Here is a 27,761-nt window from a genome sequence, read left to right as displayed (position 1 = left end):
CACTCTATCCAAGCCTTTCACTATTCTGTGTGTTTCAATGAGACCCCCCCTCATACTTCTAAGCTCCAGCGAGTGAGGTCAAATGTAAGGGGAAAATATACAATTGAAGGCACGACGCTCAATAAAACTGATGTGCCGAGGGATCTTGAGGTCAAAGTCCATAACTCCCTGAAAGTGGCAACTCGGTAGAGATAGACGCAAAAAGCTGAAGTAACTCAACGCATCAGACAGCGTCTCTGGACAAAAGGACGTTTTGGGTCGAGACCTTTCTGAAGAAAATGTCTTCTGAATGGTAGAGATGGTTGCTTTCGTAGTTCAGGGCACTGAGAAAAAGGTTCTGATTGTCTACACTATCTATGCCTCTCATCATTTTATGTACTTCCATCGGTTCTCCCTCTGCCTCCGATGGTCCAGAAAAAAAAAGTGGTGATATTTCCAAGGCTGGCTTAAAGAGAGGGCTGGAATCAAAGTGCAGCCCGCCCCTCAGCTCAGTGAATTTATTTTTCATCATCTGGCACGTGAGGTGTGTTTAGCTCAACGTCACCATTTTCATTGAAGTAGTAGTTGAAATAATTCCTCAATTTATTTAGCCCTTTGAAATTCTATTCACACTGTCATCTCCAGAACCTGTTTTTAAACCATTAAAATTAATTTACTCATCATTTTTACTGAATGACCAAAAGGGGAATAATTTGATAATGTTTTTTTCTTCTTACCCTTTCAATATTTCAATTAGAAACCAGAGCAACTTTTATGGTCTAGAATTCAGATCTAAAGTGGCAGCCGAAACAAAAACACAAATAGTGGGAATATTTGGCAAGTTGGGCAGCATCTGTGGTTGGAAGAATGAAGTTTGTGGTTACTGGCCCTGATCAGTTGGAGAAGTGAAAAGACAAGTGTGTTGTAGATTGCACTGGAGGGAGGAGGAGAGGGGGAAAGAGGGGGTGTGGGTTGTGAAGGCAACAGTAACACCTGCTGCTGACGGTGTGAAACGTTGAACATTGGAAGTGGCAGCTGCAGCGTACAGAGCTTACTGGATGTCTGAAATAAAAGAGAATGCCAAAAATAGCAGCAGATCAGACCACATCCATGGTGAGGAAATCTGAGGAGATGTAACAGTTTAGTTTAAAGATACAACACGAAAACAGGCCCTTCGGCCCACCGAGTCCGCCCCGACCAGCGATTCCCGCACACCAACACTATCACACACATGAGGGACAATTTACAATTATACCAAAACAATTTACCTACAAACCTGCACATCTTTAGATTGTGGGAGGAAACGGGAGCACCCAGAGAAAACCCACTCAGGTCATAGGTAGAACGTATAAACTCTGTACAGACAGCACCCATAGTCAGGATGGAACCTGGGTCTGTGGTGCTGTAAGGCAGCAATTCTACCGATGTGCCGCCTCTCAGGTGATGGATGGCTGAACATCAGAGCTATCTTGTTCTGACATGTACAAGAAAGGTAGTTCATCTGAATCTCAGCATCTTTGTCCTGGTGTTTGGCAATCAGAGAAATATTAGTCGTTAAATCTTTGATCCTTTGTTACCTATGTATTTTTTTTTAATGCCTTTATAGTTTAACCCCCCCACAAATAACAATGTAAAAGCCCTGTCCCACTGTGCGAGTTCACCCAAGAGCTCTCCCGAGTTTTTAAATAATCAAAACTCGTGGTAAGCACATAGAATGAACTTAGCGGGTACGTCGGAGCTCAGGACGTCTCTTAGCGCTAACCTGCCGTTGATTTTTTTAAAACTTGGGAGAGCTCTTGGGTGAACTCGCACAGTGGGACAGGGCTTTGAAAATGAGCAGATAATCAGATGTGGGATAAATATTGATCTCTACACCGTGGATATGTCCTCTGCCTCTTGCTGTGGTGCCACTAAACCTCCCTTGGAGAACAGACTAGGGCTCCATTTCTTGTCTCATCCCAAAGACGGCACCTCCCAGATTGTATCTCACTCCCACCACCGCCTCTGTAACTGGGCTCAGACTGAGTACTACTTGTGCCCATGAGCCTCGGACTCAGGGGTATGAGTGCCACCTGTGGACAGGCACAGCTGACCCAGCAGGAACAAACGTATGTGATCAGGTGGAAGGCAAGAGCATAAAAAGGTGAAGGAAATGTTGGAGAAACAGAAGGAAGTACAGGCTGTCCAGGAGATGTAACCGGTAATAATGCTTTATTTGTCACTTGTGAAACAGACGAGCTTAAATCAAACACTGGGAATAGATCAATATTCTGCCGCCAGGAAGGAAGTCCTCACCCACATGTGTGCTCGACCGATGCAGGTGAGACGTTTACATTGACACAGCTCTATTTGGACAAAATTACTATTTAGTTTGTTAAAAAGATTGTTCATTTTATTTTTAATTTCATGAATACTTGCTTGAACTCTGCCAACTGCTTATGCATTTAATGAGAGATGCATTATTGATGAAAACCAAACTTACATTCACAAACCCGTCAGCATGTGATAATGTATCGTGCTCACATTTGGGTTGAATGTTTGATGGGAAACCATTCTGCAGCGTTGTACATGGAAGGGTGGCTCGCAAGGACCTGGCCTTGAGAATAATGCCGTCCTCAAATTCTGTGCAGATCTGGGCTCATCCGGCAAATTCTGTCTCCCTACATTTGAGTGTTAGGTTTCATAAATAAGCAAGTTACCCAAATAAAGACATCAATTCCTCACACCACACTTCAAATAGAGTGGGCATGATATTAATGCCAACTATCGGAGTTTACCATCATTACTTGGTGAAGAGGGCAGTATTTCTGCAAAAGGCTGATGTTGAACGGAGATTTTGGTTGCTAATAGATCAGTGCTCCCCTGTGTTTGCATTTGGTTAAATGAAGGTGGTCTTGAGTTTTTAAATCGCACACTCAGGCATAACTTAACAAACTCTATTCAATTATAAATTGAGACAGTGACAGGAGTTGGAAAAGTGGACAATCCGCCACAGACATTGATGGATGGTGGCGGGTTTTATTGGCAACAACACTTGCTCCACTGCAGGCCCCAGTTCTTGGCTAATATTTCCCTTCTTGCCTCAAGTATTGTATTCGAGTTAAGGAAATATTCCTGAAAGACTCTTTGGATCAAACCCTGCCAGTTCAGTCCAGAATCATTACCCATGGTGACCCCGTGGCTGCAGAGTCCATTGCTGTGGATGTGGTCGGCCCATCACCCCACCCTACAGCATCAGAGACGCCAGCAGCCACCAAGCCGACACCCCCAGGGCACCACCCACTCAGTACGTTGTTGGGGCAACTGCCCCAGCTGGTGGTAAAACCTGCGGGTGATCATTGGGTCATTGTTCCCCCAGTGAAGTCATTTCCCTCTCCCTAAGCTCCACAACTGACAGGCTTGATGCAAACTGATGCATTAATCCTCCCACAGTTCTCTGGGCTTCTGCACTTGGTGTGCAAGCACACTTAGATGTAGTGAGATCCAACTTGTACTGTTTATCCTCAGATTGGTCTCTGAAAGGCACAAACGTTGACTGCCTGAACTTATTGCTTGCCAGTATGATGCAATTCCTCACGGTTTAATATCAAAGTAAAAGGTTTTGGGGAAAAATCAAGTTGCTAATATTATGTAAGTTAAATTTCCTCACTTTCTTGTGCAAATGTGTTGAATTATCCAGAGGTTGTTCAAGCCAAAAGCACCTCTTTGTTTGCCAGTTAATTTGCTCCGTCCGATTGTTTTCCATCCGTGTTAATCATTTATTAGGAAAGGCAAATCAAACTAATATTCAGTACATTTGTAGTATCTTTTTTTACATGTTAGATGTTTGCAGTTGTCCACATACTGTATATACTGTACATATTGTGGAAGTCCAGTAATGTATAGGCACGAGGAAAGCAGCAGTATATTGTTTCTTCTAATCTGAATGGCATGTGACACGGTATCTGACAGTCACCACCCAACTTCCCTCTGTTATTATGTGCTGGTGTTTTATGTGGTTGCCTAGCAGTGCTTTTTTTGCATCATTTTTAGGTAGAGCATTTCTATTACTAGATACAGAGGAATTTAATTTATCATGGTATTTGTCTTTTGTTTCATAAGTCATCTGCTAGAATATTTTAGCATTTGCTGTCTAGAGTGCAAGGAATATTGCCATAGGCACATATTGTGAAGCTCTTGTAGCAGCCGCCACTTAAAAATATACTGGCAACACTCCTGAGACTCAATTGTGGGAGGAAATATCAGAAGATAGATTTTTTAAACCAAAATATATTTATTCATAGCTTTGCAGCTGCATTGTATTCTAATATATCATAATGCAAATATAATGGGGGGAGAAATATATTTTTCATTATTTCCCCAAATGTCTGAACATATACAAAGCAATACGATAGTGTAATAGTTAAGGTGTTCCATGAACATGGTTGGTATTGCGGTGCATTCAATTAGCTTCTCAACGGTAAAGAGAGTGATGTGTCACACCTAGATCGTTGCACCCTGACAACTGAATGATTTGAAGTATGTGTAAGGGAGAGCTCTCTGAATTTAAAACATTCCCGTTAAAGAGTTTGTTGTTGCGAAGTAACTTGAGGACAATGGCTTGATTCACTCTGCGACATTCAGAATCTTTGTCCTTCCTCACATCTTGTTCATCATTCTCCATAGAGGCACAGTTAGACAGTGGTACACACCAGAAACCAGTCTATAAATTATGCCTGTTATCTTTCAATGCACACACATTTAATCTCTTTCCAGATGGCACAGTGCATCTGCACTGGAGTCCTTCCTGATGAAGCATTCCTCAATAGTCAGAAAAATGTATAAAGTTAAACGATGTTTCATGTTGTAACTCAAAAATATAGGCATCAATTTTTCAGAAAGCATAGTTTGGATTATTAATTACACCTCGAGACCGAATAATAATAATAATGTAATTCCATTGCAATTATCTGAATTTTCAATATATTCTCTCATGATGTACTTGATCGTAGGAATATGTTTGTTACTAGATTAAATCTGTATTCTCACATATTGACATTATGAAATGTAAAATCAATTTATTTTGTGTATAACAATATGTAGTGTATTTATTGTCACGTGTACAGATCCAGTGAAACGCTTGTTCTGCATTCTATCTAGTCCAACCCTCCTGTACATGTGTATAATAGATCCTCTTCCAGGCAGAGAGTCGCCACGTTCCAACGCCATCTTGCAACTTACAAGTCTCTGAAAAGTCGGTTTTCGCCCCATTTTTCATTTTCTCCTAGATTTCTGATTTTTGCATCCATTGGGTCATTCCAGCTATAATGATCGTTTTGTGCATGTGACTGTGATGGTGAAACTAGAAAATTATTGCAGTGTGTAGCTTTTAATCTTATGACAAAAGACATTGAAAAACGTTTTTGCATGATATAGCTTGCTCCAAGTCAGATTGTATTCAGATTTTGTGTTTAAACTGGTTAAACGAGTATACTAAAGTATCCAATTGCACCATTTGGAGCCTTTCTTTTTTCAGTTGACCAAATAGAATGTAAAATGCGGTGTAAAATTGGAAATCAAATTTATATTACATCTACAAACTACCCGTCATCTTTCATTGCAAAATGTTTAATCTCTTTCCAGATGGCACAGTACTTCTGCACTGGAGTCCTCCTTGATGAGGCATTGTTCCGCCATTATGCACTCAATGTGCCCTTCTACACGCACTTCACTTCCCCCATCCGTCGTTATGCTGATGTCATTGTCCACCGGCTACTTGCTGCATCTATCGGTCAGTTGTACGAGCTTTGCTTCAGTTGGGTTTGTGAATGAATGTGTGTTTGTATGTATCTGCATCTGAGTGAATGTGTTTAAAACATTGTCAGGAATCAACTTAGAAAACAAATCTCCAAAGTTTATAGATTCATAGAGTCACACAGAACGGAAATAGGCCCTTCAGCCCGACTCGTCCATGCCAACCAAGATGCCCTATCTAAGCCAGTCCCACCTGCCTGCGTTTTGCCCTTATTCCTCAACCTTTCCTATCCTTGTACCTATCCAAATGTCTTTTAAATATTGTCTCAGCTACCTCCTCATAGTCATACAGCATGAAAACAGGCCCATCGGCCCAACTTGCCCACGCCAACTAATATGCCCCATCTACACCAGTCCCACCTGCCTACGTTTGGCCCATATTCCTTTGAACCTATCCTATCCATGTACCTGTCTAAATGTTTCTTAAGCGTCATGATAGTAATAATAATAATAATAAATTTTATTTAATGGGCGCCTTTCAAACATCTCAAGGACACCTTACATAGTATATCGGAATAACATATAATCGGAATAAAACAAGTAATAAAGACATCACAGAGACACAAATTAAAAACAGGATTCAATCCAAAAACAGAAAATCAAAAACACAGTGTGAAGAGGGAGCAGCGGCAGCCAAAGCGCGCCAGCGTTCACTCTCTCTTCACGGCAGCCATCTTGGACACAGACCTACAAGACTACAATTAGACAAAAAAATCATCCCCCCACAGTGGGTAGCACTGTGGAGGAAGGCACAATGTCCAGTCCCCACCCCATGTTCACCCCAAAGTCAGGCCTATTGAGGCCACCGCAATTGCCTCTACGGAGGCCCGATGTCCCTGGCCGTTCTCACTGGGTGGTCTTGCCCCGGCGTCGGGAGAGTCCTTTCGGCGGCTGGGCCACCTGGAACGGCCGCTTCCTGGTTGGAGTCCGCGGCTGCCGAAGCCGACAAGGCCGCGCCGGTTTGGAGCTCCCAGGCTCCCGATGACAAAGTCGGCGCCGCCTCTCCACTCCGCAGACCCGCAGCCCGGAGATGTTGCTCTCGGCGGTCCAGCTCGCCAAGCTCCAGCGCGTCGCTCCAGCGCGGCGACCCAGGCAAGGGATCGCCTGCTCCGCTCCAGCGCTCCAATGCTGTGCCGCCGCCGAGGCCGAGGTGCTGGGCGGTTCCCGCCAGGAAACGGCGCTCCAAGCCCGCAGGTAGGCCACGAGGACAGGTCGACGGGCAGCCCGGAGAAAAGGCTGCCACACCGACCAGGTAGGGACCTAGAAATTAAGTTTACACCTACCCCCCACATTAAAAAGACCATATCCCCTACAAACAAAAAACAGGACTCACTAAAAACTATAAAAAAAACGGATTTAAAACGGACGGCTGCTGGCTAGCAGCCGTTCACCAAGATGGCTCCTCCCCTCTTGTACCTGCCTCAACTACCTCCTCCAGCAGCTTGTTTAGTTTAGTTTAGAGATACAGCGCGGACCCGCCCTTCGGCCGACCGAGTCCGCACCGACCAGCAATCCCCGCACATTAAGACTATCCTACACACACTAGAGATAATTTACACATACACCAAGCCAATTAACCTACAAACCTGTACGTCTTTGGAGCGTGGGAGGAAACTGAAGATCTCGGAGAAAACCCACGTGGTCACAAGGAGAATGTACAAACTACGTACAGACAACACCCGTAGTCAAGATCGAACCCGAGTATCGGGTACTTCAAGCGCTGTAAGGCAGCAACTGTACCGCTACGCCACCGTGCTGCCCTATACACCTGGTCCGTGCCGTTCCATACACCTACCACCTTTGCTCCTCGGGTTCCTATTGAAGCTTTCCCCATTCACCTTAAACCTGTATCCTCTGGTTCTCGATTACACTCCGCACAGATCTGTGCATTGATTTCAATTAGCTGCATTTAACAATCCCCAGACACCCTCCTGCTTCCTGGCTAATGAGTGTACTCACAATGTCAATAGCACTGGCAAACATCCTGGCCCCTACAGTTAAATGCAAGTCATTATTATAAACAATGAACTGTCACACAATCCTGGCTCAGATGAGTATTTACACCATAAAACTCACAGTATTTTACTTTGTAATTTCTAATATATCTGCTGTGCTGCTGCAAGTGAGAATTTAATTGTTGCGCCCGTGTGACTTGGTCTAGTGTGACAATAAAACACTCGCCTCTTGTCTTGACTCTAATAAAAGACATTGAATATGAAAAGCTTTCTTGTGGATGAGTTGCTGCAAGATTCCCATTCCCTCTCACACAGTTTTCTCTGGAGCCACTGTGGCAGTGATGCTGACAGCAATAACGCTTTAGTAATAATTCCAAATCATTTAGACCATGCTGTTTTGTTTTGTCAGTGCAAGGAAAAGGCTGGAGATTATTTCTGTTTTGGTCTTCAGTTCTAACCCAGTCTCTCCGAATAAAAGCAGAGTTTGGCTAATAAACAATGTGATGTGCGATTGCCTGGTTTTGCCTGTGCTGCTGAGAGTGTAGAAATATAACTGTGCTAACAATATTTTGCTTGTTGACAATATCCATTGTACCTTTGCATAAAGCATCCTTTCCTTGAAACACCTGGGTAAGTAACATCCACCTTACAAATGAAAGAACTACCACTGAAAGTTACAAAACTTGCACGGTGGCCCAGCGGTAGAGTTGCTGCCTCACAGCACCAGGGACCCGGGTTCAATCCTCACTATGGGTGCTATCTGTACGTTCTTTCCCTGACTGCGTGGGTTTTCTCTGAGATCTTCGGTTTCCTCCCACACTCCAAAGGCGTACAGGTTTGTAAGTTAATTGGCCTGGTATCAATTTAAAATTGTCCCTAGTGGGCGTAGGATAGCGCAGGCGTGCAGGGATCGCTGGTCTGTACGGACTCAATGGGCCGAAGGGCCTGTTTCCACGCTGTATCTCTAAACTAAACTAACTTTTTGTTTTTTTGGTGGTCAACTCACCACTTAATCTCACATTTTATTATTCACAGAACAAATTAGTCTCATACTGTGAATTCCTAATTAACCGCCAGCATCGAGGCAAAGTATAAATGTAACTATAATATCAATTGAAATGGGCATATTAGGTTGATAACTTGTAGCAACAATGATTGCACTTTACCAATGCAACATTTAAATTTTGTTCTCCAGTGGAATAATTAGCCATTTTTATAAACTCCGCTAAACCAATAATAAACTTTCAAGTGCTCCATGTTGACATTAGAATTATCGTTTAACAGCTGCCTTTAATATTCGCTGCTTTTCTGGATTTTGTTTTTCAGGTTCTGCTCAACAGGTGGGCCTTAATAAAAGTGAGATCCAGAAACAAGCAGACCATTGCAACGAGAAAAAAAGTGCCTCAAAAAAGGTGCAGGAGCTCAGCGCAGACATATATTTCTCTGTTTTTGTGAAGGTAAGGATACTAAGGATTATTTATCTGACTCCCAAGGTTGTTGTGCTGATGTCAGTTGCAGCAGGAGCAGGGAACGGACTGAGGTTGAAGGCCACCCTGTGCAAGTGTGAGAAGGATTGCTGGTGGAGCTGTGGCTGACAGCCATTACGTATGTCCACTGTCAGTGTGCTTTTGGCCTGCTCCCTGTCAGTATTTGCTGACAAAATCAGCGCAGACCAGCGCCTTGTCCTGCAGTGTAGGCCCTGCCTAATAGCAGCTGGGAATGGTTGTGAGTTCAGCTGCTGCGTGTTACTGATGAGAATTAATTGTGAATGCTGCAGCCAGAGATAACACCATTAGTAACAAGACTCTGGTGCTGAAGGGTGACAACGCGGGAGAAATTGAAGCAAAGTAAAGTTGGAGAAAAGATGGCAGAGACTATCGGGAAAGGAAAAGGGAGAAGCCAGAAACGGCGCTGTTAGTGAGGGCCAAAGCACTGACCACTGAACGTGTGGAGAGAAGGTGCAGGAGCCGCAAGTGGAGAGCAAAGGGTGCTCATATTGCCCCCTCCAAGGATATATCTCTAACCATACCTTCTCAGCCTTTCATCCTTATCAGAACATGCTGGCCCTGAACTCCCACTAACTCCCCTTTGAAAGACTCCTGCTCATCAGATGGCATAAGAATCTGCTCCCAAACCACTGTCTTCACATCCTCTATTACGTTGTGGAAATCACTATTACCCCTATTTAGGGATTTAACTTGAGGACCAATATTAAAACATAGAAAATAGGTGCAGGAGTAGGCCATTCGGCCCTTCGAGCCAGCACCGCCATTCAATATGATCATGGCTGATCATCCAAAATCAGTACCCCGCTCCTGCTTTTTCCCCATATCCCTTGATTCCTTTAGCCCTAAGAGCTGAATCAAACTCTCTCTTGAATACATCCAGTGAATTGGCCTCAACTGCCTTCTGTGGCAGAGAATTCCACAGATTCACAACTCTCTGGGTGAAAAAGTTCATAATCTCAGTCGTAAATGGCCTACCCCTTATTCTTAAAATGTGACCCCCGGTTCTGGACTCCCCAAACATCGGGAACATTTTTCCTGCATCTACCCTGTCCAATCCTCTAAGAATTTTATATGTTTCTATTATCCCTTTCCCAACCTCGCTTGAAACGTGCAGAGTGATGGTCACTGCTCCTGACGTGGTCGCCTCTATCATTACCAACTGCCCAGCATCATTTCCTACATTAAGGTCAAATACAACCCTGTGGTAAGATTCTCCACACATCGTCTCAACAATCTCCCACTGATGCGCTAACAAAATGCTGCCACATCTAAATTGAAGCTGAGGTTGAGTGTCATACCCACAAGCACAATGAGGTACATTGTAAAACCCAGCTTGCAGAAACATCTCAGACTGGACTTTGACAATGGAGAAGCAGGAATTGTACATAAAAAACACGTAAAATTTCTAAATGAACGAATCAGGTCAAAATCAAAGTAGCCCGTCATGTCCTTCCCGCAGCGACGTGTGTGCAATTGTGATAATATTGTAATTCTAATTCACGGTCCATGCTCCAAACCCATCTGTCTGACCTGGGAGGCTCTGGTATAAAGTAGCTGCATCTGATCCTCCCACTCTCCCTGATCTGTCTCTGACTGCCCTGCCTGCTGTCGTCGTCGTGGCGATCCCTAGAGGTTGAGGATGATGGTCTACCTTCTGTTGTTTTTATGGACTCTCAGGTGGCTTATGAGTCCAATCCTGGCTTTGAAAGTTCTTCGGCATTCAAGGACAGGTAATTCCAGATGGCAGATCGGGCTTTGGTTGTTGCTGCCTCTCTTTCCGTTTTCTTCTCTTTTCTTCTAATTCTGCGTATCTCTTGGCTTCGAAGGTCGCTGTTCCTTCTTGGATGATGGTTCGCCAGAGTTTCCTGTCCTTGGCATTGGTTTCCCAATTGTCGATGTTGATTTCACATTTCTTCATGCTGGTTTTTAAGGCGTCTTGGAATCTCTTCTTTTGTCTGCCTCTTTTATGTTTGCCTTCTTTAAGCTGGGAGTAGAAGGTTTGCTTTGGTAGACGCTCCTCTTCTATCCGAACAACATGACCGACCCATCTTAGTTGGTTCTTGATGACGAAGGCTTCGATGCTTGATGTTTTTGCTTCATTCAGCGCACTGAAGTTGGTTCTTCTGTCTTCCCAGCTGATTTTTAAGCTGCTTCGAAGACATCATTGATGGAACTTTTCAAGTGTTTTCAGATGGCGTCGGCATGTTGGCCAGGTTTCTGATGCATACAGGAGCGTTGGAATCACCACTACCTTGTACAATAACATTTTGGTGTCTGTTCGGATGTCATGATTATGAAAGACTCGTTCGAAGACGTCCAAAAGCTGTTCCAGCACACTTAAGACGATGTTGGATCTCGTCATCAAGGTCGACATTGGAGGAGAGGTGACTTCCAAGGTACGGAAAGTGATCCATATTTTCCACGGTTGTTTCACCAAATTGAATTGACGGTTCTTTCCGATTTGTCTCAATTGGTGACGATTGGTAGATAACCTGAGTCATCTTGGAGTTGATGGTAAGTCCAAGTTTCGTGTATGCACTGTTAAAGGCAGTCAGGATCTGTTGCAGATGATTCTCTGAGAGAGCTGCAACACAGTTGTCGTCTGCGTATTGGAACTCGATGAGGGAGCTCATAGATGTCTTAGTTTTCGACTTGGGCAAGATTGAAAAGACTGCCATCTATTCTGTAGACGATTTTGATTCCTGGGGATATGTCGTCCTGGATGATGTGGATGGTTGTCGCAATGAAGATGGTGAACAGTGTTGGGGCAATCACGCATCCCTGTTTCACTCCTGATCTGACTTGAAACGGCTCACAGTTGCTGTTGCTGGCCATGACTGTGACAAGCATGTCATCGTGGAGGAGTCTCAGGATTCAAATGTACTTTTCAGGAGTACTTGCTGTATATCTGAGTCAGATCGCCACGCTGCACTGCCACAATACCTCCCAAGTAACATGAGCAAACTTCCTTGCAAGGATATTAGTTCCCATCCAATTTCGATGCAACCCATCCACTATACAGATCCCACCCTGCCCCAGAGCTATCCCAAGGACTCAAGTACCCACAGCCCTTTCTCTCGCACCAGCTCATCAGGCTCCTTCCGGAGTCCTCATCACAGATAGACAAACCTCCTCTGGTACCCCGTCCAACAGAAATATTGCTCGGCTAAGACCACCCCGTCCAGTGATTACAGTTTCTTGCTATGCTAATAACATAAGTCTGTTTCCGGTGCTCAGTACTTGATACACCACTACTTTATAGGAGTGATGGCCCCACCCGAAACGTCACCTTTCCATGTTCTCCAGAGAAACTGCCTGACTAGCTGAGTTACTCCAGCACTCTGTCTTTTGTTATAAACCAGCATCTGCAGTTTCTTGTGACTTTGCCAAACACCTTTGACAAACGAATAAGCTCTGAGCTCTGAACTGCAAAAGACTTTATTATTGTTTGTTATTTGCACTATATTTGTTATTTATTGAACTTTTCTTTCTTTTCCCGTTATATACAATGTTTACATATTCACATATTCTATTGTGCTGCAGCAAGTAAGAATTTCATTGTCCCGTCCGGGACATATGACAATAAAACACTCTTGACTCTCGAAACACCCAGGCAAATCTTGCAGAAAATGTTGTTTATATATGTGTGTATATGTATATATATGTGTATATGTGTGTGTGTATATATGTGTGTGTATATATGTGTGCGTGTGTGTATATATATGTGTGTGTGTATATATGTGTGTGTGTGTATATGTGTATTTGTGTGTGTATATGTGTGTATGTATATATATGTGTGTGTATGTATGTGTGTATATATGTGTGTGTGTGTATGTGTGTGTGTGTATATGTGTGTGTGTGTATGTATATATGTGTGTGTGTGTGTATATATATGTGTGTGTATTTGTGTGTGTGTATATGTGTGTGTATGTATATATGTGTCTGTGTATATGTGTGTGTGTATATGTGTGTGTATGTATATGTGTGTATATGTGTGTGTATATGTGCATGTGAATATGTGCGTGTGTATATGTGTGTGTGTATATGTGTGTGTGTATATATATGTGCATGTGTATATGTGTGTATATGTGTGCGTGTATGTATATATATATATATATATAAAGTGTTAATTTGCAAGTATACACCTGTCGGATGATGAAATGCAGTTGTAAAACTGAACATGTGGATAGTGACGGGCAGACTGCGCGCTGGTCCTATCTGGATTGAGTGGAGAGGCAGCATAATGGTAGTAACAGGTGAACGCTGCTTGAATGCTTGAAACTTTGGTGTTTAACCTGCAGCCAAGATTATTGTCACTGCAATGAAGTGAAAAGATGGGTTACTAGCATTAAAGATAGACACAAAATGCTGGAGTTATTCAGTGGGACAGGCAACATCTTTGGAGAGAGGAAATGGGTGACGTTTTTGGTCGAGACCCTTCTTCAGACTCTTCAGTTCTTACTTACAACAATACAATACAATACAATACAATTCAATTTATTGTCATTTGGACCCCTTGAGGTCCAAACGAAATGTCGTTTCTTGCATTAAAGAGCTTATAGATGCTTATCGTTGAAGTTTTTGGTAATAACTACAACAGGATTTCACGACATATGTTGTACCATTGTATGATTGATAGTGTTTTTAATAGCCTGAAATCTAATTTTCCTGTCGTCAAAAAAGCCTTTTACCACTTTAGACTTTTCAGAAAGTCGGACGAGTTATTAACCAGTTGTATTTTCACCAATGATTCATCCTTCAGGGCAACTATTTGAGTGGGAAGCTATTACATGCAAACGTTAATCATTATAAAGATGTTATTTTATACATGGTCCTTGCTGAGATACATATTTGCAGTATTTTCCACTCTCTTGAGTCTACATCAGTTTTGAGGGGTGGCCACGGCAGCCTTAACTTCCATCATCTTTATTTGTCTGAAGTGGATTTTGTTAGTCAGCGGGCTATTTGGTCGGGGTTAACACAATCAGGTCTAATCCTGCCCTCCATCTGATATTCCTGTCTATTTTCCAGTAATAGGAATAGCAGTCGGGAGCAGGAACACTGGCATTTGTTTCCCTTTAGCTCCAGGGCACAAAGGCTTCGACTGCTGCCAAGGCTGATATCATTGAACTCATCTCCACACCATGGTTACCGCCTGAGTTGTTCCACAACTTGTGTGGCTCAGTAACACAAACGCATTCACCCGATGCCCCGTTAGTATCAGTGTATCCCGTATCCAAGACTAAACTCAAAGAAGCTAGGCTTGATCCTGAACTGAATTTTCTTTCATCCAAAGTAAATAGATGTATAAGCAAAATGAAAATACTCTTGGGAAAATAAATGGCACTGAACCAGATTTAAACAGTCCATCATAGAGTTCAGCATGGTCAGACCTGCACAGAGCAGCATCTGGGCAACAAGCCGTGGAAATGTTACAATTAGAAGTATTGACAATTTATTGTTATATTGTAAATAACAACGCATAAGATTGACATCATATCTATAATGATTTTGTTTTAACCCCTTCCACCACTGTCACCCTCCAAATAAAACCTGACACAAAATGGAGATTTAGGGCCCATTAGTTCATATGTAAGCAAATGTTGAAGAATGTATTAAGGAAAGATCTAGAGAACGGTCTCAACCCGAAACGTCACCCATTCCTTCTCTCCAGAAATGCTGCCTGTCCCACTGAGTTACGCCAACTTTTTGTTTCTATCTTTGGTATAAACCAGCATCTGCAGTTCCTTCCAACACATTTGGAAAGTATAGCCCGAATGAAAGTGAGGGAATCATCAGCAAACCAGAAGTGGACAGGTGTAACGCTGAAGAGAACAACATTTTGATAAAGGATAATGGCCTATAGAATTAAATAAGGTTAATTTATTTAAACTCTCTTGACCAATAGTCTTGGATAAAGAGAATATAAAACAAAGACATTTTGTTCTGAGATGAAGAGCATGCAGTAACGTTAAGGTCAGATTCTGGGACAGCTTGGGCCACAGAAGCAAGCTCAGTTGCTCCAGTGTTATAATTCGACATGCATTGTTTGTGGGTTTGTGATTTTGCCAATGAGATAAAGGAGCCAAATTTAGCAATGCAAATCCCAGGAGCTTGCTTTTTATACCACTAAGACAAATCCAACATAGGTAAGTGACTGTACAAAAGTGGTTTGAGAGAGATTGTACCTGCGCAAAGCCCAAGATTGACCTGAATTTTTGCATAGCTTTTTTCTCGGCATGTAGACGATGTTGACAATGCTTGCAATGAATATGGAAATTAATTAGCACGCTTTATCCTGAGTTTTGCTGCCAACAATTCTCAAGACTGACTCAAAAAGATCATTAAAGTTTGCAGATGAGACCAATGTGGTGGGCCAGATCATGAACAATGATGTGACAGAGTACAGGAAGGAGATAGAGAACTTAGTGACATGGAGTCAGGACTACAACGTATCCCTCAATGTCAGCAAGATAAAGGAGCTAGTTATTTACTTCAGGAAGCAAGGTGGAGTAAATGCCCCAATCAGTATCAATGGTGGAAATGGTTGAGAGCTTCGACTTCCTTGGAGTTAATATTACCAATGATCTGTTGTGCACCCACCACATTGAAGTGACAGCCAAGGGGACACATCAACGCCTCTACTTCCTTAGGAAATTTGGCAAGTCTCTTATGACTCTTACAAACTTTTCTAGATGCGCTGTAGAAAGCATACTGTTAGGCTGCAACAAGGCTTGGGTTTGGGAACAACTGCCCAAGACCCCAAGAAATTGCAGATGTAGCCCAGTCCATCACATACTGCAGACCAGATTCCCCACCATTGACTCCACCTACACAATATATCATGGGAGGATGTGGTTTGTGATTATTCAAAGTTCTTTAATATTTTGCATTAGGAATGTGGTCCTCTGGAATCTGAAGCGATGGTGATGGCCGTTTTAGACCAGGCCTTTGATGTACTGGTTCTGCGATATGGTATCCAAAAGAGGATCTACTGTAATGTAAGTTTATTAATATGCTTGAAAGGTTAAATATTTTTCAAACTAGTTATTCATTTAGACTATAGTTTAATGTTTATCTTTTATCAGTTTCCAATTTCCAGATGCGGTACTGTTAAGTACATTATCAAAAAAAAAATTGTTTTTGTAGGCATTTCTTTGAAACTAGCACAACTTTCCAATTCAACAGAAAAAATCTTCTTGCAGCTGTTCATGTTTAGGATGTCACCTTTCCATAACCGATTCATCCCAAAGCTGTATATAGGATGCAGACAGTTCACAAACCCAAATGAAATATTTAGTTACTAGCAGCTCATTAGGAAAATCAAAAGTAGCCGTCTATTGCAAAGAGATGAGCGGTCAGCATTTCCTTTAGTTAATTGCCAGTTCGAGGGATTGTAATTGATTCTGCCCTCCCCCCCCCACGTGCATTGGTCATCTGTCCTCGGGGTCAGCCTGAGCCTAAACACTCTGGTCAGCGCCCTTCCTGAGACTGATTCACATATTGGTATCTAGGTATCTGGCCACAGTTGTTTCCTGACAAGTGGATTTGCAGGGAACGCAAGGATATGGATTACTGAGAACCATTCTGCAATCCACTTCAAGCAAATTTGTAGTCGTAATAAAAACAAAAAATGCTGGAAAAGCTTAGCAACTGTATGAAAAATCGAAAAGGGAAGATAGGATGGAGGCAAGTATGGCCCGTTCCCAAATAAACAGAAAGGTTAAGGTTGTTGGGCGTGTAAAGCTGAAAGGTGCCCAGATGGCAGCTGAGGTGTTGATGGGCTTGCATGGAATCTGTCGCAACAACAGACAATAGGTGCACGAGTAGGCCATTCGGCCCTTCGAGCCAGCACCACCATTCACTGTGATCATGGCTGATCATCCACAATCAGTAACCCGTTTTCCCCATATCCGATGACTCTGCTATCTTTAAGAGATCGATCTAACTCTCTCTTGAGAGCATCCAGAGAATTGGCCTCCACTGCCTTCTGAGGCAGAGAATTCCACAGATTCACAACTCTCGGGGTGTAAAAGTTTTTCCTCGTCTCCATTCTAAATGGCCTACTCCGTATTCATAAACTGTGGCCCCTGGTTCTGGACTCCCCCAACATCGGGAACATTTCCTGCGAGCCTTGCGGTTCCCCACTAGTCACTGCCTGCCATTCTGAAAGGGAGCCGTTAATCCCTACTCTTTGATTCCTGTCTGCCAACCAATTTTCTATCCATGCCAGTACCCTACCCCCAGTACCATGTGCTCTAATTTTGCACACTAATTTCGATGTGGGACCTTATCAAATGCTTTCTGAAAGTCCAGGTACACTACATCCACTGGCTCTCCCATGTCCATTTTCCTAGTTACATCCTAAAAAAATTGCAGAGGATTAGTCAAGCATGATTTCCCCTTCGTAAATCCATGCTGACAAGGACCGATCGTTACTGCTATCCAAATGTGCTGATATTTCATCTTTTATAATTGACTCCAGCATCTTCCCAGCCACCGATGTCAGGCTAACTGATCTATAATTCCCTCTTTTCTCTCTCCCTCCTTTCTTAAAAAGTGGGATAACATTAGCTACTCCCCAATTCACGGGAACTGATCCAGAATCTATAGAACGTTGGAAATGATCACCATTGTGCCCACGATTTCTAGAGCCACTTCCTTAAGTACCCTGGGATGCAGACCATTGGGCCCTGGTGATTTATCAGCCTTCAGTCCCATCAGTCTATCCAACACCATTTCCTGCCTAATGTAAATTTCCTTCACCCTAGGTCCTCTGGCCACTAGTACATCTGGGAGATTTTTTGTGTCTTCCTTAGTGAAGACAGATCCAAAGTATCTGTTCAACTCATCTGCTATTTCCTTGTTCCCCATAATAAATTCACCTGTTTCTGTCTTCAAGGGTCCAACTTTGGTCTTAACTATTTTTTTCCTCTTCACATACCCAAAGAAGCTTTTAAGAAGGAACTGATGAGTCTGAAGAAGGGTTTCGGCCCGAAACATTGCCTATTTCCTTCGCTCCATAGATGCTGCTGCACCCGCTGAGTTTCTCCAGCACTCTTGTCTACCTAAAGAAGCTTTTACTATCCTCCTTTATATTCTTGGCTAGCTTACCTTCGTACCTCATCTTTTTGCCCCGTATTGCCTTTTTAGTTATCTTCTGCTGCTCTTTAAAAGTTTCCCAATCCTCTGGCTTCCCATTCATCTTTATACTTCTTCTCTTTTATTTTTGTACTGTCCTTGACTTCCCTTGTCAGCCACAGTCGCCTCTAACTCCCCTTATAATCTTTCTTCCTCTTTGGAATGAATTGATCCTGCACCTTCTGTATTATTCCCAGAAATACCTGCCACTGTCATCTCAGCTCGGGTCCCTTTCCAGTCAACTTTGGCCAGCTCCTCCTTCATGGCTCCATAGTCCCCTTTGCTCAACTGTAATACTGACACTTCCGATTTTCCCTTCTCCCTCTCAAATTGTAGATTAAAACATCATATTATGGTCTCTACCTCCTAATGGCTCCTTTACCTCGAGTTCCCTTATCAAATTTGGCTCATTACACAACACTAAATCCAGAATTGCCTTCTCCCTGGTAGGCTCCAATACAAGCTGCTTTAAGAATCCATCTCGGAGGCACTCAACAAATTGCCTTTCTTGGGGTCCAGAACCAACCTGATTTTCCCAGTCTTACCTGCATGTTGAAATCTCCCATAACCACCACAGCATTATCTTGACGACATGCCAATTTAAACTCTTGATTCAACTTGCACCCTTACATCCAGGCTACTGTCTGGGGGCCTGTAGATAACTCCCATTAGGGTATTTTTCCCCTTTTAATTCCTCAGTTCTATCCATACTGACACATCTCCTGATTCTATGTCATCCCCTGCAAGGAACTGAATTTAATTCCTTACCAACAGAGCTACCCCACCCCCTCTGCCCACCTGTCTGTTTTTTCGATAAGACGTATACCCTCGAATATTCGGTTCCCAGCCCTGGTCCTCTTGCAGCCATGTATCTGTAATTCTCACAACATCATACTTGCCAATTTCTCCAGCACTTTGTGTTTTGCTCGGGATTCCAGCATTTGCAGTCTCAAGTGTCTCAGGCTCACTCCTGTAGACTGGGTGCCGATCTCCATACATTTTTTAAGGTTGAAGTAGTACCAAAGCTCACAGTATGAATGTACAGAGAACTATAATAATCAGGCATCAAGTGTGCCAGTGTCTGTACATTTGTAATGAGTTTTAGAAAACTTTTCTGAAGTTGTTTAAATTTTAAAGGTCGATTCCCTGCTGTTGCAACATCTGTTAATACAACAAGTTGGAACCATTCTAGTTTTAATTGGTTCCCACAATGAGGATGGCAATAGCAAGAGCCATGTTTATTGCCCAATCCTAATTGCTAGTTCACTCCAGAGCACAGTTATGGGACGACCACAGTTATGTGTCTGGCCAGCTGGGCTGGGAATGACAGATTCCCTGTCCCAAAGGACATTAATGAGCCAAATGGGCTTTCATTACAATCCAGTAGCTTCATTACCATCATTACATGGGTTGGAGGAGGTGTGGCAAGGGACATGGAAGTAGAGGACAAAGAGTTCTGCCCTGCAGTATTGTGGCCATCTGTCCCAATATGGTTACTGAACATCCCAAAAGTTGATCTGGAGATATGGGAGGCAAAAAGGAGGGAAAAAAATTCGGACCTAAAAACAGATTACCATAACCATATATATAATAGATACAGGGAACACCTCTTAATTTTCACAGATGGATCAAAGGACCCAGTAGCTGAAACAACAGGGGCAGCTGTGGTAGTGCAAGGGATGAATGTTGAGATTTGCAAAAGAACAAATAACTATTTGGCAGTGTATACAGTGGAACTGTACGCTATTTTGATGGCAGTTCGGTGAATAGAACAGGTGCAACCATGCAAAGTATTAATATGTAGCGACTCATTGTCTGCAATCCAGAGTATTGGGTCTGGTGCATCCCATAGGCGGCCTGACCTAGTGTATGAAATTCTACTACTATTAAGCCAAGTAACAAGGAAGGGCAGTGACGTGACTTTGTTGTGGGTCCCAGCACACATTGGTGTGCTAGGAAATGAAAAAGTGGATAAATTAGCAAAAGAGGCCGTTAAAAAAGAGAACATAGAGGTAAACCTACAATTATCCAAATCTGAAGGAAAACACATTGTGTGGAAGAAAATAAATCAGGAATGGCAACAATACTGGGAACAGGAGACAAAGGGGAGACACCTCTATTCGCTACAAAATAGAGTGGGCATTACAGCAAGAAGAGGGGGGAACAGGAGAGAACAGGTAGTATTAGCAAGATTGAGGATAGGACACACTCACCTGAACAGCACAATAAAAATGTTGGGAAAACACCCTACTGGGCTGTGTGAGGAATGCCATCAGCCGGAAACAGTTCAGCATGCTCTAGTTGCATGTAGAAGATATGAAACAGAAAGAAGAGTTTTGATCAGTGAAATGAAGAAAATTGGAATGACAGATATATCAGAAAAGAACATTCTAGAGTATGGAGGGGAAGGAAAAGGAGTAAAGGTGTTGTTTAATTTCTTGAGGGCCTCTGGCCTTATAAAAAGGATATAATGTAAAGACATGAGGACTGTGGAGTGAAGCCAGAAGGTGGCAGCAATGCAACATTGTGGATGCCGGCTGCCGTAAAACTCCAAAGAAGAAGAAGAAGTTGGGATTTCTACTCATGTCTGGATCAGTGGTGTAGCTGCAATTTACCGGTCCAGTCACTCACCAGTGGTGGTGAAGGCCAGGTTTACCCTATACCCGATTCCTGGTGTGCCCCAGTCTCAGAGAAGATGCATCAGGTCTTTCTTTACCTATCACTGCGCACATTGCAAATTACATGAACTGTTTTGATGCGGAAGAATATTTGTTTCTGGAATTCCAGTGCCCTCATCCTGAATGCATAGCAAATGCTGGCAGACTGAATGCCATTTTGTTAATTTCATTCACTAAGCAATGTTTAATCATTTTATCCTCCAAAGTTGAGGCTGAAGATATGAAGTTAGATAGTCTATGCTATCCCAGGATAAATACCAGAGTTCAATGGAAACAACTTTACAATGCAATCAAGTGACTGTTCCTGCTCTAGCAATGAAAGTCTTAGGTACTAATTTATAACTAATGAATTATAACGAGGGTAAGCATTTCACATGATGAAAGATTAATTACATTATTATAAATTAGTCATGGAGCTAAACAGCACAGACACAAATCCTTTGGATTACTTTCTTCATGCTGCCCACCTTGGGCTAGTCCCATTTGCCTGCATTTGGCCCTTGCCTATTTCTGTTGGGCCAGGTGTGTTTATTATAATTATTTTATACATACTAGGAGTGGTGCTGTAAATTGTTAATAGAGTAAAGTTTTAACTTTTTTAAAGCTTTACAGATATGCGCAACGAGCAAAGGTTTTCAATGTGCAAGTCAATTGCTGTTAAAAGTGCTTGCTATCTGTTGCTATTGTAATTTGAGAGTTCCAAACAGAACTTTCCATATTGGAACGTGAAAGCCCATTGTTCTTCCAAAGGATCTCGCAAGTGTGTACTGCAACTTAACACCAAACTTTGGAATGGTTACATTTGGATTGGAAATATTTTTCTCCAAATGTAATTACAAACCTGAAAGTCAGCTGTGAAACGTGGGGAAATTATGTCCATGAACATAAATCACTTTGTGTATGGTTGTTTTCTCTTTATTCAAAATGCCAAAGCTTTTATTCCATTCATTAATATTAACTATCCACCTCCTCTCTTGCATTTGTGTAGGGTCTTCCTCTCCAAGGGTTTACGTTTCACAGAGCAGGAAAGAACCCTGAACTAAGATTGATGTGGGAACCAGAGACACAGGATCAGAAACCAGCTTGCCAGGTACTTGCTTGTGGCGGTCACTGACCAATGTTGTACTCAGCTGTACCATTTATTTTGCCACTGAAACTCTCATTATCCTTTGCATTTTGTTTTTACCTTTTAAAATAGTATTGAAAGATATTATTGCATTCTCTCCGTATTGTGAACATGATGGGAATTAATAGTAAATCAGTATATTGAAATTAAATGAAAACTACTTTTCTGTAATTCAGTAAGTTGAGTTGACAAAATTACATTCTGATGGTGAACTTAATGAACTTTTGCAAGTTTAATAAACTTTCAGACAGTGAACATTCTATAGCTAACTTGACTGATGTCAAAGGTCCACGTTTTTATTGCTTCAGCTAATTATCACTTGTAAAAGGTTTACTCATTTTAAAAAAAAACTTTGAAATTGGAGCTTTCATTTTATTAATTTGAAAACTTTATTGACTTGACATTGAACTTTGTTATCCAGGTAATAAGCATTTTTGCTTTGGTGGAAGTTATCTTAAAACCAGACAACACAGCCCTCAAGTTCAGCGCCGTTCTCAAGAGACCAGACTCCTGAGGAATGAAATCGCCACTGAAAATTCCTGCTGAAACCAAATAGTTTGTTAACTTACAAGTTATTTTACGAATGCACATTGTGTAAAAATTAAACATTTTAATGGTAATTTTAAGTTTTGATTTAGTACCGTTGCAGCAAATTTTACCAGGATTATAAAAAGTACTGTGTGTAGAATATAACCACAAGTGGGCAGTCTGTTGCATGAACTTTTAGCATTATTTGTGTCATGATTTTGTGCAATGTTGTTACAGATGTAGGTCAGCAAATAACAGAGCTATTTGACAATTTGTGTGTGGTAAAGATGAATTGATATTGCAGTGTACAATGTTTTATGTTAAATATATATCCAGACCAGCCTTATACACAGTTGAGGAGAAGTCTGTCGTATTGTACTTCAGTGCAACTAATAAAACAAAGGCTGATGATGCGGTAGCAGAGTGGTGCAGTGATGCTAACCCTGTGGGTGCTGCCTGCGTGGAGTTTGCATGTTGGGTGGATTGTGTGGGTTTCTCCCGGCTACTCTGCTTTCTACTACATGCCAAAGCTGTGTTGTAGTTGGTAGGTTAATTGGCTGCTTTAATTTGCCCTGGGTGGAATTGATGGCAAAAGAATCAATGGGGAGATTGAAGGATAAGTGAACATGCAACGAGTGTGGATGGAGACTTGATGTTGATCACAGCTGCAGTGGGCAAAAAGCTGTTTCCATGCTGTGTGACTCTCTCCATGATTCTAAAAGTGTTTTCCGGGGGGGCTCCAACCACTGCTTTGTTGTTCGCTTATCACAGTGGACTCTATTGTCTATTGTCACAGTGGACTTTATTGGCATCTGAGGTAAGCTCTCACAATTTCTCCTGAAAAGCTATTCCACTTTTGTCCAGTGGAAGTGTAGCATAGAGGATTGGCAACAAAACATCCCCACACCAGCCCTGCAGGGATGCGTTCTCAGCTCCTTACCACACTACCAGTCCACTCACCCCTGCAGGCAAATTCTGCTTGAACTCTATTCAACTCTAAGTTTTATGATGACACTAGACTAAGTGGGACCCATTGGGTCCCTGTCACACGGGAGGCCTGGTCCCCCAAAGCAACCTGTTCTCCCCAACCCAATATTCCACCACTCCCACCCATAGCCCCCAACTGCACATGCGCGGCCCATTTCCCCTCATCCCCAGCACTCCCTCCCCCTCCTCTTCACCCTCCCTCATCTTTCCCCTCTCCTCCTCCCCTCGCCCAATCCCTCCCTCACCTCTTCCTCCCACACCTCTCCCTCCCTCACCTCTCTCTCTCCTTTCCCCTACCCTCAGTCCCTCCCTCCCTCCATAGCTCCTCCCCCTCCCTACCCCCTCTATCCCCCACCTCCCCCACTCCTCACCTCCCTTATCCCCCCACTATTTTTTTTTTTTCCTAAAGCTGCGGCTCGCCTGCAGTCCGTCTGTTTTTTTCTTTTTTTTTGTTGTTGTTCTTTTGTCCTGTTTTAGTTAATCTTTGGTTTATTAGGTTGTGTATGTGTGTGGGAGAAACATGTTTTTGGTCTCTTCCTTCGGGGGGGGGGGGGGGTGCGACTTTTCTTGTTGTATCCCCCGTCTCCGTCTCCGCCGAGGCCTAATAGCGTAGCTGGGGCAGCGTTCCAGCTCCAGCGGTCCGACACCGGTGCTGCGGTGTTCCGACAGCAGCGGAGATCCGGCCTCGGAGCTGGGGCAGCAGCAGCGGCAGCGGTCACCCAGCCTTGGAGCTGGGGCAGCGGCGACCCTGCCTCGGAGCTGGGGCAGCGGCAGCGGCGACCCGGCCTCGGAGCTGGGGCAGCGGTAGCGGCGACCCGGCCTCGGAGCTGGGGCAGCGGCAGCGGCCACCCGGCCTCGGAGCTGGGGCAGCGGCAGCGGCCACCCGGCCTCGGAGCTGGGGCAGCGGCAGCGGCCACCTGGCCTCGGAGCTGGGGCAGCGGCAGCGGCCACCCGGCCTCGGAGCTGGGGCAGTGGCAGCGGCCACCCGGCCTCGGAGCTGGGGCAGTGTTCCGGCGGCAGCGGCCACCCGACCCGACCGCGGGCCCAGTGTCGGGAGCTCGCAGGTCACGGGTTGCGTACCTGTTTGCCGGAGCTCCCGCAACAACAGCTGCGTCCGCTGGACTGGAAGGCCGCAGCTTCCGCAGCTTCGACCACTCCGGGCCGCGGAGTTGAACCGGCCCGTTCGCGGAGCTCGGATTCAGCCGCGGGACTGACATTACTTACCATCGCCCGGCGGGGTCACAACATCTGAAGCCTGGATCTCCTCGGCGCAGAGGGAGAATAAGAAGGGATGAGACAAAGACTTAAGACTTTTGTCTTCCATCACAGTGAGGAGGTGCCTGGTGAACTCACTGTGATGGATGTTAATTTGTGTTTATTGTGTGTTTTTGTCATTTTGTACTATATGTAGGACTGCAAGGCAACAAAATTTCGTTCATACCGCAAGGTCTGAATGACAATAAAGGCTACTTTGACTTTGACTATACCTCCTCACCTCCCCCACTTCCCTCCTCTCTCTCTATTCCCCACTCATTTCCTCTCCCTCCATTCCCCCTCCCCCCCCCCCACTCTCCCTCCTTACCTCCTCTCTCTTCTTTCCCTACCCTCTCCCAATCCCTCCACAATCCCTCACCTCTCCTTTCCCCTACGCTCAGTCACTCCCTACATATCTCCTCTCCCCTCCCTACCCCCTCCTCTTCCTCTATCCTCACCTCCCCCACTTTCCCCCCTCTCCCTCCCTACCCCCTACTCTCTCTCAATTCCCCCACTCTCAACCACGAGATCCTGGAGAGGTGAGGAGGGAGAGTTCCTCTGATCGGAGATTGCCTTGACCGCAGGCTGCGCCGACCGGAAGCCGCGGCATAGGCGGGCGCCGACGGTGACTGACAACGGACGCGGCCAATCAGTTCGGCGATGGTGCAGGAAGGGGCGTCGCCGTCCTGGCGGTGACTGACAGGTGAAGAGACAACTCTGCGGATGTGTGGTTTTTAAGATTTTGAAGCCTTAATAACTTTTAAAATATACCACCGATCGGAACAAAACTTGTTGCACTTGCAGCACAGGCGAATGGTGAGTAAGGTGGCGTAACACTATCATGTACCGTTTTTGCGCAAATGTAAAAACAACGCAAACCGGAAGATAACGTTGAGAGTTTTAGTTATGTATAGATAGATAGAGAGATAGATAGATGGATGGATGGATGGATGGACGGACGGACGGATGGATAGATACAGACTGACTGACTACTGTGGTGGGCTGAATCATGAACAATGAAGAGAAGGAGCTGGCGAGCTTAGTCAGCGTGGCGTCAAGACATCAAACTCACCCTCAACATTGACAAAACAAAGGAACTGATCATCGATTTCAGGGATCGGGTTGGAATACACACGCAAGTTTAGTTTAGAGATACAACGTGGAAAATAGGGCAATAGCTATACCAAGCGATGAGGCAATCTGGATAGGACACTCTCCATAGAACATGTGTAGAACCTGGTAAGAGTTTCTCTGCCAACCAAGTACGTGTTGACCATCCATCAGCCATTCACACTACTTCTATGTTGTCCCACTTTCTCAGCCACTCCCCTACACATTAGGGGAAATTTACAGAGTCAATTAACCTACATATCCGCGTGTCTTTGGGATATGGGAGTAAACTGGAGCACCCAGAGGAAATCCACGTGGTCACAGTGAGAATGTGTTGTAAGACTGTACTCTTTCATTTCCCGTTTTGCACCAGCTAGTAGTCATGCATGCTATGACTGGCCTGGATTGCACACCTTTTATCACTGTATCTCGTACAAGTGGCGATAATAAACCAATACCAATAAACTGCGGTTAGGAGGGATCAGGTGCAGGATAGAGCCCTTGTCATAAACCAGGTTCGGGTTGATGCGAACAACGCTGAGTGGAGATCAGAGCCTCCATCAGGGGACGAGGAAGGGTGGGATTTGTGAGGGTGGGGAGAAGAAGAGAAAAAGAGCATGAAAGAAAGCTTGCGGGGAACATAAAAACTGACTGTAAAACTTTCTATAGGTATATAAAAAGGAAAAGATTAGTGAAGACAAATGTAGGTCCCTTAAAGTCAGAGGCAGGTGAATTCATAATTGGAAACAAGGAAATGGCAGAACAGTTAGACGAGTACTTTGGTTCTGTCTTCACTAAGGAAGACACAAACAATCTCCCAGAAATACTAGGGGACCGAGGATCTAGTGGGAGGGAGGAACTGAAGGGATACCACATTAGTCAGAAAATGGTGTTCGGTAAACTATTGGGACTGAAGGCAGATAAATCCCCAGGGCCTGAGGGTCTGCATCCCAGAGCACTCAAGGAGGTGGCCCTAGAAATTGTGGATGCATTGGTGATCATTTTCCAATGTTCTCTCGACTCGGGATCAGCTTTAAGAAAGGAGGGAGAGAGAAAACGGGGAATTATAAACCAGTTAGCCTTACATCTTTAGTGGGGAAGATGCTGGAGATTATTAAAGATGTTATAGCAGCGCATTTGGAAAGCAGTGATGGGATCGGTCAAAGTCAGCATGGATTTATGAAGGGGACATTTTCTGGAATTTTTTGAGGATGTAACAAGTAGAATGGATAAGGGAGAGCCAGTGGATGTGGTGTATCTGGACTTTCAAAAAGTATTTGACAAAGACCCACACAAGAGATTAGTGTGCAAAATTAGAGCACATCGTATTGGGGGTATGAGGCTGCAGGGTGACGGATAGGTTGGATGAGTGGGCAGAAACATGGCAGATGCAGTATAATGTGGATAAATGTGAATAAATGGATAAATGTCCACTTTGGTGGCAAGGACAGGAAGGCAGATTATTATCTGAATGGTGTCAGATTAGGAGAAGGTGAGGTGCAACGAGACCAGGGTGTGCTTGTACATCAGTCACTGAAAGTAAGCATGCAGGTACAGCAGGCAGTGAAGAAAGCTAATGGCAAGTTGGCCTTCATTGCGAGGATTTGTTTAGGAGCAAGGAGGTCCTACTGCAGTTGTACAGGGCCTTGGTGAGACTGGACTTGGAGTATTGTGTGCAATTTTGGTCTCCTAATTTGAGGAA

The 27,761-nt window shown here is 43.9% G+C and overlaps 1 protein-coding gene across 3 annotated transcripts in view; it reads left to right on the top strand.

The window, feature by feature from the left end:
- Positions 1–23,126, top strand: part of dis3l2 (DIS3 like 3'-5' exoribonuclease 2) — a 188,196-nt gene extending 165,070 nt beyond the window's left edge. For all 3 annotated transcript variants that reach the window (XM_033031333.1, XM_033031335.1, XM_033031334.1), the window contains exons 16-21: positions 2,213–2,299; positions 5,602–5,749; positions 9,054–9,184; positions 16,132–16,236; positions 22,043–22,144; positions 22,602–23,126. In XM_033031333.1, coding sequence (XP_032887224.1) covers positions 2,213–2,299; positions 5,602–5,749; positions 9,054–9,184; positions 16,132–16,236; positions 22,043–22,144; positions 22,602–22,694 — 666 coding nt within the window. In that variant the 3' untranslated portion in view covers positions 22,695–23,126. The remainder of the gene's footprint in view (positions 1–2,212; positions 2,300–5,601; positions 5,750–9,053; positions 9,185–16,131; positions 16,237–22,042; positions 22,145–22,601) is intronic.
- Positions 23,127–27,761: the final 4,635 nt, after the last annotated feature.

This window comes from Amblyraja radiata, chromosome 13, assembly GCF_010909765.2.
Source record: "Amblyraja radiata isolate CabotCenter1 chromosome 13, sAmbRad1.1.pri, whole genome shotgun sequence".
Lineage (NCBI taxonomy): Eukaryota > Metazoa > Chordata > Chondrichthyes > Rajiformes > Rajidae > Amblyraja > Amblyraja radiata.
Note: the sequence above shows the minus strand (reverse complement) of the source record. Positions and strands in the feature narration are given on the sequence as shown.